The sequence below is a fragment of the Sesamum indicum genome, linkage group LG12, assembly GCF_000512975.1.
Source record: "Sesamum indicum cultivar Zhongzhi No. 13 linkage group LG12, S_indicum_v1.0, whole genome shotgun sequence".
NCBI lineage: Eukaryota > Viridiplantae > Streptophyta > Magnoliopsida > Lamiales > Pedaliaceae > Sesamum > Sesamum indicum.
In genome coordinates this window covers 5,148,751-5,161,251 of record NC_026156.1, presented here as the reverse complement: position 1 = coordinate 5,161,251, position 12,501 = coordinate 5,148,751, and the positions used below count along the sequence as shown (strand labels likewise).

At 37.3% G+C, this 12,501-nt stretch overlaps 2 protein-coding genes across 2 annotated transcripts; one reads left to right on the top strand and one right to left on the bottom strand.

The window, feature by feature from the left end:
- LOC105175716 (cullin-4-like) lies at positions 405 to 9,041 on the bottom strand. The gene is made up of 17 exons (XM_011098265.2): positions 8,538 to 9,041; positions 6,810 to 6,925; positions 6,396 to 6,742; positions 5,826 to 6,006; positions 5,551 to 5,673; positions 5,184 to 5,471; positions 3,269 to 3,394; positions 3,066 to 3,167; positions 2,933 to 2,986; positions 2,306 to 2,412; positions 2,136 to 2,196; positions 1,905 to 2,036; positions 1,683 to 1,820; positions 1,517 to 1,597; positions 1,232 to 1,312; positions 1,057 to 1,137; positions 405 to 854 (listed from the first exon to the last, which is right to left on the bottom strand). Exons 1-17 carry the CDS (start codon positions 8,944 to 8,946, stop codon positions 741 to 743), a joined length of 2,541 nt encoding a protein of 846 aa, XP_011096567.1. The 5' UTR covers positions 8,947 to 9,041; the 3' UTR covers positions 405 to 740.
- LOC105175726 (protein HEADING DATE 3A-like) lies at positions 9,712 to 11,029 on the top strand. Its single transcript, XM_011098275.2, has 4 exons — positions 9,712 to 9,961; positions 10,220 to 10,281; positions 10,580 to 10,620; positions 10,730 to 11,029. The coding sequence occupies exons 1-4, from the start codon at positions 9,734 to 9,736 to the stop codon at positions 10,954 to 10,956; spliced, it is 558 nt and encodes a 185-aa protein (XP_011096577.2). The 5' UTR covers positions 9,712 to 9,733; the 3' UTR covers positions 10,957 to 11,029.

Genomic DNA, 12,501 nt, shown 5'->3' with positions numbered 1-12,501 from the left:
AGCAATGACAAACATTGCTTCTGTTTTGGGCCATCTCTGAGATGGCCCAAAACCGAAAACAAACATAAGGCTTGATTTTCATGACGATGTTAAGGATTGTAAAGAATTAACTTTTAAGTATCTTAAATGCAATTCATAATCTCATAACATAACTTGATTGTTATGTTGATTAGAATCGACATAAATTCTCATTGTCCCCCTAAACCAAAACACATTTCCTTTTACTTTCCTTTTTTTTTTTTTTTTTTTTTTGAGAAAAAATATTTATTCTAAAAACTTACGAAATTTCTTCACAATTACAAGTATTTTCGTTAAATTTAGAATTCCCCCAGTTTATGTACGTGCGTTAAATCTGGTGCATGTGGGTTCAGTTCTTGCGATTTCTTATCAATGCATTATTAAAGTCGTGAAACTTGAGGTCTTTCAATCGGGTAGACTCGGAACTTCATCATGTGCAAATGTCAAGTAACGCACTTTACAAGATATAATTGACAACTGAATCTCAGTTCAGTTAAAGAGAACATTAATCAAAACAAAACTCAGCTTGCTTCATGCAACAGAGATTCAGAAACAGACTCTGAGAACACAATTGCTTTACAGTTATACCCAACGCCACAAAAAAAAAAAAAAAAATTACTATAAGCTTGCTGTACACATTGACCTGGGATTCTGAACTTGCACCTTTCTGATTAAAGCAACTCCATGTCATTTACAAGGAAAATCCAGTATGATGTAACCATTTACGCGAGGTAGTTGTATATTTGCGGATTATTTTTGTCTCGCTCCAGGTACTCTCTATCAATCAGGCTCTCAATTCTTTTCTTCAAATCAGCCGGTTTTATTGGAAACTTGAGCTGTGTCATGAACATAAGATCACATTCAGATTTACTTTTATGTAAATATGTTTCCTGCTTACTATTGACATGAAAAATCGCTTCCTTTTACTACCATCTCTTTTCCCCTCTCTCTCAGCAGTAAGGGAAGCACTTCAGCACACACACACACACAGACAGTCACATTCAGCATGTAATACCGAGATGGAAGGGTTCCCATTACCTGCTGAAAGAGTTCTGTTATCAAGAGTGTGTGGCTCAGCACTTTCCTCGTCTTCATTATCCGAACAATAGCAGCATCAACCTGCATGAGCAACCAGCCAAAGTTACATCAACTCAGACTGCAGAAGTTGGAAATCTCCAACAACTTTGCATGCTAACTGCGACTGGAAATAAACCTGATATTGACGGTCTTGGAAAACCCTTTCTGTAGTGCTGGTATTCTCCTCAACAGTTTCCTTCATCTGAATCGCATTTACCTGTTCACACAAGTAAATTTGCTAGGCATTACTGACATCTAGCAAGCCAAGAATTCCAACCCACTGAAAGTTAGGTACTTCTCACATTCATTTGAGGAAAGCATCACATTATGTTACTGAGTATACTACATGAATATTGCACTTCCAATATTTCTTAGAGGAAAGCATCACATTATGTTATCGAATATATACATGTATATGCACCTTTAGACGATATAGAGGAGCGGCAAATTGATCATTAAACACGAAGGAGTCTTCATCTTCCACGTCTCTCCCTTTGGGAATCTGCAAGGGGAGGCATATTACTCAATAATTGGTTAAACACAACCTAGGAAATTCAAGAAGCGTCTTTCCAACAATGGTCACTCACTTTCTGAAGAACACGAAATTTTCCACATGCAAGTGACTGCAAGGTCCTCCTCAGTTCTTTATCCTCAATACCAGTGGACTCCTTGATATCTTGAAAGCTAAGCTTTTGTGCATCATTGAACAGCATCAACACAACAGTCTGGGAGCAGAATCAATATGAACCGCATAAGAGGAGAAGCTTATGAAGCAGCCAACAGTCTACATATATTTGAATGAGACCAACCTGAAACAGAGAAACTGCCAGCTCCTTTTTACCTTTTGGAAATTCTGCTTTTAGCACACAGTGACCTAATGAATTTTGCCACATCAATCGTCTCCCACTATACTTGCTTAAGTAAAACTCCTTAAAAATATCCTGGAGGGTAATTTAAGTACAAGACATGGTTATTTCATACAACTGTGATCTCCACACGTCACTGAAAAAAAAGTCCAGTTATTGTGACAACTGACAAACCTGATACACATTAAGTTCATGGGGAAGGCGAACATCCATGGGTGGATACGTTGGCCAGTACCTGCAGCCAACCAACCATTATGAGCTAATTAACCTGAATATAATTGAATTGGATGTAAAATTTAGGACGCCAGAGAAATCCAAAAATCAATAGAAGGACTGCCACCTACCCTGTTGTTAAGACGTGGACGCTCATCTCGATTCCTGATGGAAGCTTTGTCCGAGCTTGGGACGATTGCTTGAATGATTCATTGATCTCTTTTGACAATTCAATGTCCTGGAGTACAGGTATCCAATGTCATTATGCAAATAACCAGATCTTATTCCCAAACAGTAATGCAAATGTTGTTTGATTTTTTAATTGTGGTCCCTTTTTTCTCCCTCGGCACCGGTTATACTGCTTTCTGAGGAAACATGTTTTACAAGCCAACTCTGAAAGGCTGGTGGAAGGAGTAAAATAAAATCCCATTAAAGTTCATAGAATTTCTCTTAAAGATGGACACAATCTACCACCTCAGAGGTGATGATGGGAAATCGATAGCAAAAGAATCTAGGTGCACAGAATAAATGCATCTCCACAACAGCCACCCCTGTAACTTGTAACTAACAAATATAGCACTGTGTGACACGTTATTCAATTTAGTAACAGCTTGGAAAGATCTATCCTTGGGGACAGAAGATACATCAAAAGATCTACATGATTTTGCAATAAATGAAACCAGTTTTGAAAGTATATGACTATAAATAAACAAAAACTGTAAGAACATCAATGTTCAACCTGGAATATTGATACATACCTTGAACATCCCTTCAAGTTTGTTAGTGAACTGACTGCCACACTCTGTTTTCAACTGGAATAGCAAAGCTACAATGCTTGCATCACCTTGGTAATTTACTCTGTATTTGAAAATATACAAAAAGAGGCTCTACCTTGGTAATCATTGACTTCTCCGCATCAATAGAGGCACTCTTACCCAATAAGAGCCTTTTAGCGAGATCTTTCTTATAGAATGCTTCAAATACATCTTTACCCTAGATGAGATGTGAAATTAAGCTTCAATCTTTTATGCATTTTAACAATGATACAAACTTTAGTTTCCAGGTTTGATTACACGTGAATGCGTATATATTACCTGTATGAATCTGAATAACACCAAGACTCTATCCAGTGTCCCCTCCAATTCCTCCTCTGATGCACCCTTATTACCAGAACGGAGCTTGTCATCCACAAACTTGGCAATTAGCTCAGCAGGTCGGTTCTGGAACAGAACAGAAAATAAAAATGATGTGTCGTGATCACTGCAACACTGACTACAATTCAACAAAATTAGAATAATGCTAAATTATATGATAGAGTAGAATCTCAATGAGGATGTAATCAAGGTACAAATCAAATTTATAAGCATCAAAATCATTTTCATCCTTGCTTATGATTCCATTATTAAAATTTCAAAGTCATCCAGCCTAAACCCACAAAGCCAATCTCGCCAGAACCTCCACATGAACCAAAGTGCAAAAATTGAACTGAGCGCAACGGCTAAAAAGTTGTTCATCCTAAGATACCACTAACAGAAACAACACATTCATGTAAAGGCTTACACCTTCTCCATTCTAATTATATCGATTTCTAAACTAGACCAACAAGTCACGTTTTTCACCATAAGATGTATTCAACTGCATTTATTACCACTAATAGAGACAGCATATTCGTCTAAACACTTATGCTGCTCTAAACTAGACTGGCAAGTCACCTTGTTGGACTGTGTAATTTGATCATATTATTCAAGCGAAACCAACTCCAAAGGATATTAGTTGTCACATCCACGGAAAACAATATATTAAGGCATAGGAATTCAATACACATCAGTTCATATTACAATTGTTGCTATATATATTCATGTTTACCATAAATATTACCACCATTATATGTTTCACGATATGTTGCTCTCAACCAAATTTATTCATGGGTAAATTACATCAATATTCCCTAAGGTTTGACATAGTTACAAATACATCCCTATGAAATCAAAAATTACATTTTCCCTCCTTGAGGTTTGTTCCGTCTTACATTTAACTCCACCAATAGGATTCCGTTGAATTTATCACATGTTATACCCAAAATACCCCTAATAAAAAAATTTATTATCATTTGACCAATTTTTCAGACGAAAATGCCATATGGACCAAGTTGTAATGTTTTTAAAATATTGAGGGGGTTCAAATGTAATGATCTCACATACTTTGTAATTAAATGTAATATGTTATTTTTTTGCTAAACTAGCCATTCTTGTCCATTAAATATTGCGAACATTATCTTATATATTAGGGTGAAAATTACATTCACACCCATTGAGATTAGGTATAATTATAAAACATCCTTGATAGATAGGAAATTACATTTTTCCTCCTAATGAAGTTTTGTTTAAAGAGTTTTTAGTCCTTTTCAAAATTTATTTATTTATTTTTCCAGATAAATGAAGGGTGTCTTTGTATTTGCACACTTCTTTTTGCAAGCAGTGTAATGTTTTACAAACCTCCAGGAGGGTAAATGTAATTTCCTATCTAACAAGGATGTATTTGTAATTATACTAAACCTCGAAGGTGTTGATGTAATTCGACCTAATATATAAGACAAACCCTGCAATACTTAATATACAAAAACTGTTTAGCCAAAAAAAAAATATTACATTTAAGTACAAAATATGTGAGATCATAGCATTTAACCCCCTCAATATTTTAAAACATTACAATCTGGTCCAAAGAGCATTTTCGTCTGAAAGTTTGGTCAAATTATAGTCAAACTTTTTATTAGGAGTATTTTGGGAATAACATGTGACAAATTCACCGGAACCCTACTGGTGGAGTTAAATAGAAGACGGGATAAACCTCAAGGAGGGTAAATGTAATTTTTGATCTAGAAGGGATGTATTTGTAATTATGTCAAACCTAAGGTGGTGTTCATGTAATTTACCTTCAATCATTTGATTGGTTACGAGATTCAAAAAAGATGGCAATCAATCAAACCAAATAAAGTAGCAAAATGATTACCTGCCGGATATTAATGAGATGCTCAAATGCATCCTTGATGGTATTGCCAAAAGCTTCATTCTTAGAGAAACTTTCTTTCCATATCCTATCAAGATTAGCCTTAAATTCCAATAAGCTGGATACCATATCTTTGTCCTTCTCTTCATCCATGACAATGCCCTGACCAGTCCTTCGGATGTACTGACTAAGGGATTGCCTCAACGACTCAAGAGCATTAACCCTGGAGAAGAGCAGGTACAACCTCCGGAGATCCTCAATGCGTTTCGCATCCATTAGAATCATAAAGCCCTGCACAAGAGATCAGAAGTATTATGAGATAAAGACGCTTAAGTGCAGATGTACTCGGAAATTATCCAATAATAGCTACCTTATCCAAAATTGCAGATATATGGCGTTCAAGAAGTTGCCCTTCTGCAGTGGCTACTAATGGCTTTCTTGTACTTGCATCCAGGTAGAGTAGACATCTTTCATGCTCTTCTTGCAATCTTATCTGGAGGAATATATGACAAAACTAAAAATGGATCCATTTCATGATAAAAGATATACGGAAGAATCCATAGTTGGCACCTGAATGTTAACGTGCATAGAAGATCAAGACTCTAATAAATATGTTCAAGAAAAAAAACACAGAACAACTCGCACCTCAACATGTTTTAAATAATCTGGAACATCGGACTGCTGCATGTATTTGATGCCTTCAGCTGCGTAAAATTCAGATGTGGTTTCAAGGAATGGCTTCTCAAAGCTTTCAGCGTAAATTCCCAATGCAGTGAACATCTTCAAAAGATGATTAAGGAGAGTTCTATCAACTGCTTCGCCTAATCTATAAGAACAACAAAAATAATAATATTGTGAAATGATAAGTTCTGTATCTCATCAACCAAGCTTAAACCAATTCTATTCCATTGGATATATCTATGCCATTGCTTCACTATTTCCATGTTTAAATTGCATGGTTAAATGTTAACACTAATGATAATAACATGTGCTAATCTAAAAACCATTGGATATATTGTAGTACAAAAGGAAAGCGTGGAGTAAATATTTCGGAAAGTCAGTAGAATCTACTGTCAATGATATTCCACTGGACCTAACATCACAAACAATGTTGACTTAAAAACCTTATTCGTATAGTGATGGATGGTACTGCATAATCCAGCCATTAATTAAAAAATTCTGCATAACAAGTTTCAGGCTTCGAGAAAAAATTACCTTTCACTCTCAATCATTTTCAACAGTCCAAATACGGTTTTGTGCTCTACTTCTGAAGCCAGAGAAAGATGTTTGCGGAAAAGCTGCAAGCCCATGTCCCACAATGAACGCACATTTGGGGTTTGCTTCACATATGTCCTATCCAGATATAATGCTATACCACGGATCATTAGCATCTGGTCACAAAAATCCTGCCAGCACTTCTCCACAAGAGAGAGAAAAACCGCAAGATCTTCACTTTGGCCAACCAAAGTTTGAAGAGCTGCAGAAATGAACTCTTCGCACTCCCTCTCAATGCGCTGATACAGACTGCCGCCCATCTTGTGCAGGCAAAGGTCATTCACAGCCTAAAGATTATAAGGCTGCGCATCAGATTCTGTCACAGGAAAGAAAAATACTACTGTTGGCACCAACCTGATATAGCTTCTCCAGGTCACATGGATCAGGTTGTTTCAAAAATATGGCATTGATTGCAGACTTCAGTGTTGCCCACGTATTTTCCTCAAAATTACTTGGCAGTGTCGGTTTTGCTGCAGAGACACAAGGGATCACATCAGTGAGGAACACTAACATAAGGCCACACTCCACCCACACAGGTTCATCCTATATAAGTCCTAGGAGAAATTTAAACTAAGAAAACAGGATACTCCCACTTTCATGGCGTATTACTGCTGAGAGTTGAACAATAAGAAACCACCTCACTGTCTTTTTTCTTCAGAGTAATGACATGCAATTTAAAGCATTTCATGAATGCTGTCCTTTCTTTATCGAAACTTAAATATTCGATTTAATTAATCTTACAGCATGACTAATTATCAGTTCTATATCCTCAAACTGCAAAGACTGATCTCATAAGGTAAATCACATGGGGAAATCCTTGCATTTCCCAAAAAAGTTGTAAACGTATTTAGATTCATTGAGAAACTGGAATCACAATTTCTTGTCAAATCTTATGATAGTTAACTATGAAGCAAAATTTTCAATCACTTACAAGCTAGCATTTAGCTGCACAAGAATGCTGATTGTCGCAAAGTGATGCGATTGTATCCAAACTTAAGCATCCCAAAAAAGAGAGAACAATAAGCACAAGAAGACAAACATGGAGAAGAAGAAAAACACAGCAGGATGACCCCCAGCTCTTTCTCTATACTTGCACACCCATTGGAATTTCACAAGCAAACATCCATATAAGACCTAACAGGCATTCTCCAGGAACTGTGAGCATTATTAGGTTGAAAGGCATTCTCCTACGTGGAATAGAAAGAGGCCATACAAAATAAACTATCCACAACAAAGGTGTTGGCAAGTCCTCATTATGAATTATCAATAATACATATCTAATATTGGACTTATTGCTATACACGCCCACACATGTATATACAATATACATAAACATGTATTCTACTGTCACCCATCAACAACAAATCCAGTAACTAAATCCACCAGAACTTCCACCAAACAACTTAAAACCGCTTTAAATGTGAGGTTTAAGTCGTACTGTTGTAGTGCAACTGCAACTACCAAGAAATGATAAGGAAAACTGCAATACTATCTGTGTTTACAGTCATGTAAGATGGGGGCATTACAGCTAAAAAATTTACACCCCAAGCCAAATTTGTAAACCTAGAGATTTGTCCTAAAGAATCTCGATGCAGCTAGCCTCAAAAACACTAGGTTTAGAAATCCCATTCATGAAGTAAATGCCCAAAAATCGTCTAGCTAAGGTACAAAAATAACAGAAATTTTGGAGAAGGATCTGAACATACTAACATATAGTCGAATAATGCAGCGAAATTGGACTACAAACAACTCAATTACACTAAATTCCAGCTTCAATAACTTCCCAAGTCATGCAACTGGAAGTAACAAACACAGTTCTTAAATAAATGAGAAAATCGCAGATTTTTATAAATTACGACCCGAAATAAAACCCCAAAAGACATCTAAAGTTAGCTTAACTTACTCGTTAAATATGTGTCTCAAGATAACCAATCCAACGCTCAAAACCCTAACATTCTCGCCTCAATTCCACCAACACAAAACACTTAAGTATCTCATCAAGAAAACCCGAAATCTTCCTCCGGAAGTCGAAATCACTTAAATCCATTATGAATTTGCACAAGCAAAGGGAAAAATCCCTACCTTTAACGAGCTTAATTACAAGCTTTTTTGTAGGTTGAGGAGGCGTGGCCTTCTTCCGAGACAAATTAGCAGTGACACCACCTCCGGAAGCAGAAACTCTGCGGCCAAAAGCGGTGGATGATGGGGAGGCCTCCATTGCAACGTCGCTTGGATCGTCTTCCATCATAGGGGAGTGAACGGGGGGCTCGGCGAAGTGGACATGAGGAGTAATCTGCTGCTGGCCGTTCTTGTTTCCATCGAGCGAGCACGCGACAGCCTGCGACTTGGCTTTTTTCATCGCCGGGACAACAGAGGCAGCACCGACTCCGGTGGCGGTGGGGGTAGTGGAGGAACGAGGGGATGATGAACGTTTGCCCGGGACGGCGGAGGCGGATGTGGCGGGGGTGGTGGAAGTGTTGGGTTGAGACATAGAACACTGAAGCGAAATCTTAAGAAGAGCTCCTCATTGAAGGAGAAGGAAATAAGAGAGAGATTAACGCTTGAAGATGACGGGAAGAAGCTCTGTTTAGAGGAAGTTGGGTTGGGGTCTTTCTCAATTGGTTATTTGGGCCTAATATTGGCCCAAATAAATGGGCCCTCGTCTGTAGTAATAAATGGGCCCTCGCAGCGCGAGCGAGACCACATTGGGCCGAAGACAGGCAAGACTATGACTTGAAGTATACGTGGAAGAACACGTGTGATTGGATGCGAATCAGGGCTAGTTGACCTTTACATCTCAACATAGGCATCTATTTGACGTGGCCTTCATTATCATCGCATGTGCCATCATCTCCTTCATAATTAATTTGTTTTTGTTAGAAATTATTATAAAAAGTGATAAACATAAATGATTATTATATATATGAATATGGATAACATGCAAAAGATTTGTTAGTTATGCCACAGGTTGTATTGCAATTAGTATTCATTAGTTGAATTAATTGGCTGGTGTCGTGTTCGTGTTTGTGTTGGTGTTGCACCACATCCACATGCAATGCAAGTGGGGAGCAAAGGAGAATCAAGGCTGCAGGGAGTGGGAATGATTCTTGCCCAAATTTCCATCTACCTTATGTACGGGAATATGAATAATAATACATATGCGTCAGAGTCGGACCACTATATATATGTGTGAATTGTGATATTGCAAAGACGGCTTTATATGATCAGTTTATAACAGAAACAAGTGAGCCGGCAGCGGACATATTTCTTTGTTATGTATGAAATCCTCCATCACAAAACATTATAACATGACAAGAGAAAGGAACCCTCTGGTTGTTAGCCGTGTTGTTGGAGATGTTTTAGACGCCTTTACCAGCACGGTTGAGCTACGAGTTTACAGTGATGGTAGGATGGTTTGTAATGGCTGCAACTTCAGACCATCCCAAGTAGTCGCACAGCCTAGAGTTGATATTGGAGGCGACGATTTTCGCTCCTTTTATACTCTTGTAAGTACGTAGCACGCTAGTAATACTATTTTCCATTAATCTTCTCGCAATTATTAGGTGTAGTTTCATGCATTTCAAAAAATTCTTGTCCCAATTAGGTGTGGTCGAACCAAGTCAATTACAAAATAAATGCAAGATTTTACGCTAATCACACAATAAATATATTGCACTTGCTATATGATTGATTCAAGTTTGATCGAATTTGGTCCGAACTAGAATTTCCAACTAATACACAAATGAATGTGCTGATTTTGGCAGGTAATGGTGGATGCTGATGCTCCAAGCCCTAGCAACCCATGCTTGAGGGAGTACTTGCACTGGTGGATATTATTCATATATATATATATATATATAAATAAGTAGCTTTGATCAAGCTCTTAAGATATTTTTGTTCTTTTTTCATAATTAGTTACATCCCTCTTTAAAATTTTAATTTTAATTAGTATATAATTTATACAATCTGTTGTGTATTAGCTAGCACGTAACTAATGAGAAGGAGTAACATCAGTTTTTGGGGCGGGGGAGAGAAAAAGAGTTACTTTTCATCTAAACATGGGAATGATTAATGATGTATATATGAAATTTTATTGTGGTATAAATTGGAAATGCAAAATGCAGGTTGGTGACGGACATCCCAGGAAGCACCGGAGCAGGTTTTGGTGAGCCAATATTTTAGTATTGGGATCTTCATTAATTAGATAGGATTATGTATTTTACAGAAAAAGTAAATATAGTGTTTATTGATGAATAGAGCAATGATGGATGCAGGGAAAGAAATAGTGAGTTACGAGAGCCCTCAACCATCAATAGGGATCCACCGCCTTGTTTTGGGATTGTTCCGTCAACCACGCCGGCAAACAGTGGATGCTCCAGGGCGGCGCCAGAATTTTAACACCAGAGAATTTTCACGAGTCTACAACCTTGGTTCCCCCGTTGCGGCTGTCTATTATAACTGCCAAAGAGAAGGCGGCACAGGAGGCCGAAGAGCCTTGTAAGGGAAAGCAGCTGCTGGAAGCTACCAAATTAATTATGATGCACTTCTATCCACTACCTATATCTATAAATAAAACTTTCATGGTTGATGTAATATTGCAAGATTACCTTAACCATGTGTGCAATTGATTTACATTCTTGACATATCACTCATTAATTAAATGAAATATAGATTACAACCAATTCCCTTGAAAATTTGATATAACTACGAATATCTCTAATTATTTACAAAATAAAAAAACTACCAGCCAAGTAGGTGAAACAAGAGCCACAAAACAAGAGTGCGCCTGTTCAAAAGTGTATGCTCATCTCATCCACAACTCGGTCTGAAGGCGAGATTCCTGCAGAGTCCAGATGGATTTACATTCTTGACATATCACTCATTAATTAAATGAAATATAGATTACAACCAATTCCCTTGAAAATTTAATATAACTACGAATATCTCTAATTATTTACAAAATAAAAAAACTACCAGCCAAGTAGGTGAAACAAGAGCCACAAAACAAGAGTGCACCTGTTCAAAAGTGTATGCTCATCTCATCCACAACTCGGTCTGAAGGCGAGATTCCTGCAGAGTCCAGATGCTCCCGCGGGGACTAGTGCTTTCATGACATTATTTAATGAGGTGGAATTGCTTGCTCAACTCCTTTTACCTCCAGCATGGATTAAAGTTAAACCCAACCCTACTCCCTAGCTAGCCTAGCAGTATGCTCATATTCTAATTCCCCAAAAGATCAAAGTCATAATAAAGAATAGCCATGCATGTGTCCGACAAAATCGAATAATTAAGATATTTGAGATTCTTGTTGAGTGGCGATGCAGCCTCCTTTGTCCTTTCCGAAGCATATATATATATATATATATATATACAACAATGTTCTGAAAGTTGGATATTCAATTCTAAGTTGACTTTGACACACATCCCCAACTTTGTCGAACAAAGTGGATAGCTACGTTATCAGGATTAATTCCCCAAAAGACGAGACACGTGCTCATGAACAAAATTTCCAAGACGGAAAGCCTAACAAATCGCTCTAATAGGTGACGACATGGACAAAAAATAACAAGAAAGACACAAATTTGGTGAGTAAAATGACAAGCACCTTTTCAAGATCTATATCACCACTCTAAATATCTTAATGATGTCTATAGATTTTCACTTTAGTAAAACCATGAATGCAAATGAGGAACATGGAATGAGGTCGGTAAATTATTTTCTTATTTTATTATAAATCAATAGTGCAGTTTATGATCCCAAAGTGGGATAGGCTGCAACATAAAAGTTGGAAGATGTTTGGTTGAGATTATAAAATGTTTGAAAATTTATAAATTCTATAGAAGGAGGTGGCAAACGAATCGATCTTGCGAGGCTCAGAATAGTGGTGACAAACCAATCGAGCCGGCTTGCTAGTCAGCTCGATTTTAAGCTTGACTCGAGTTCAAAGTTTTCGAGCTCAAAACATTCTGTTCAGCTCGAGAGCTTTTAAATTTTTTTATATATTTAACTCCATATTTCAACACTTTATATGTAAAATTAACCATAT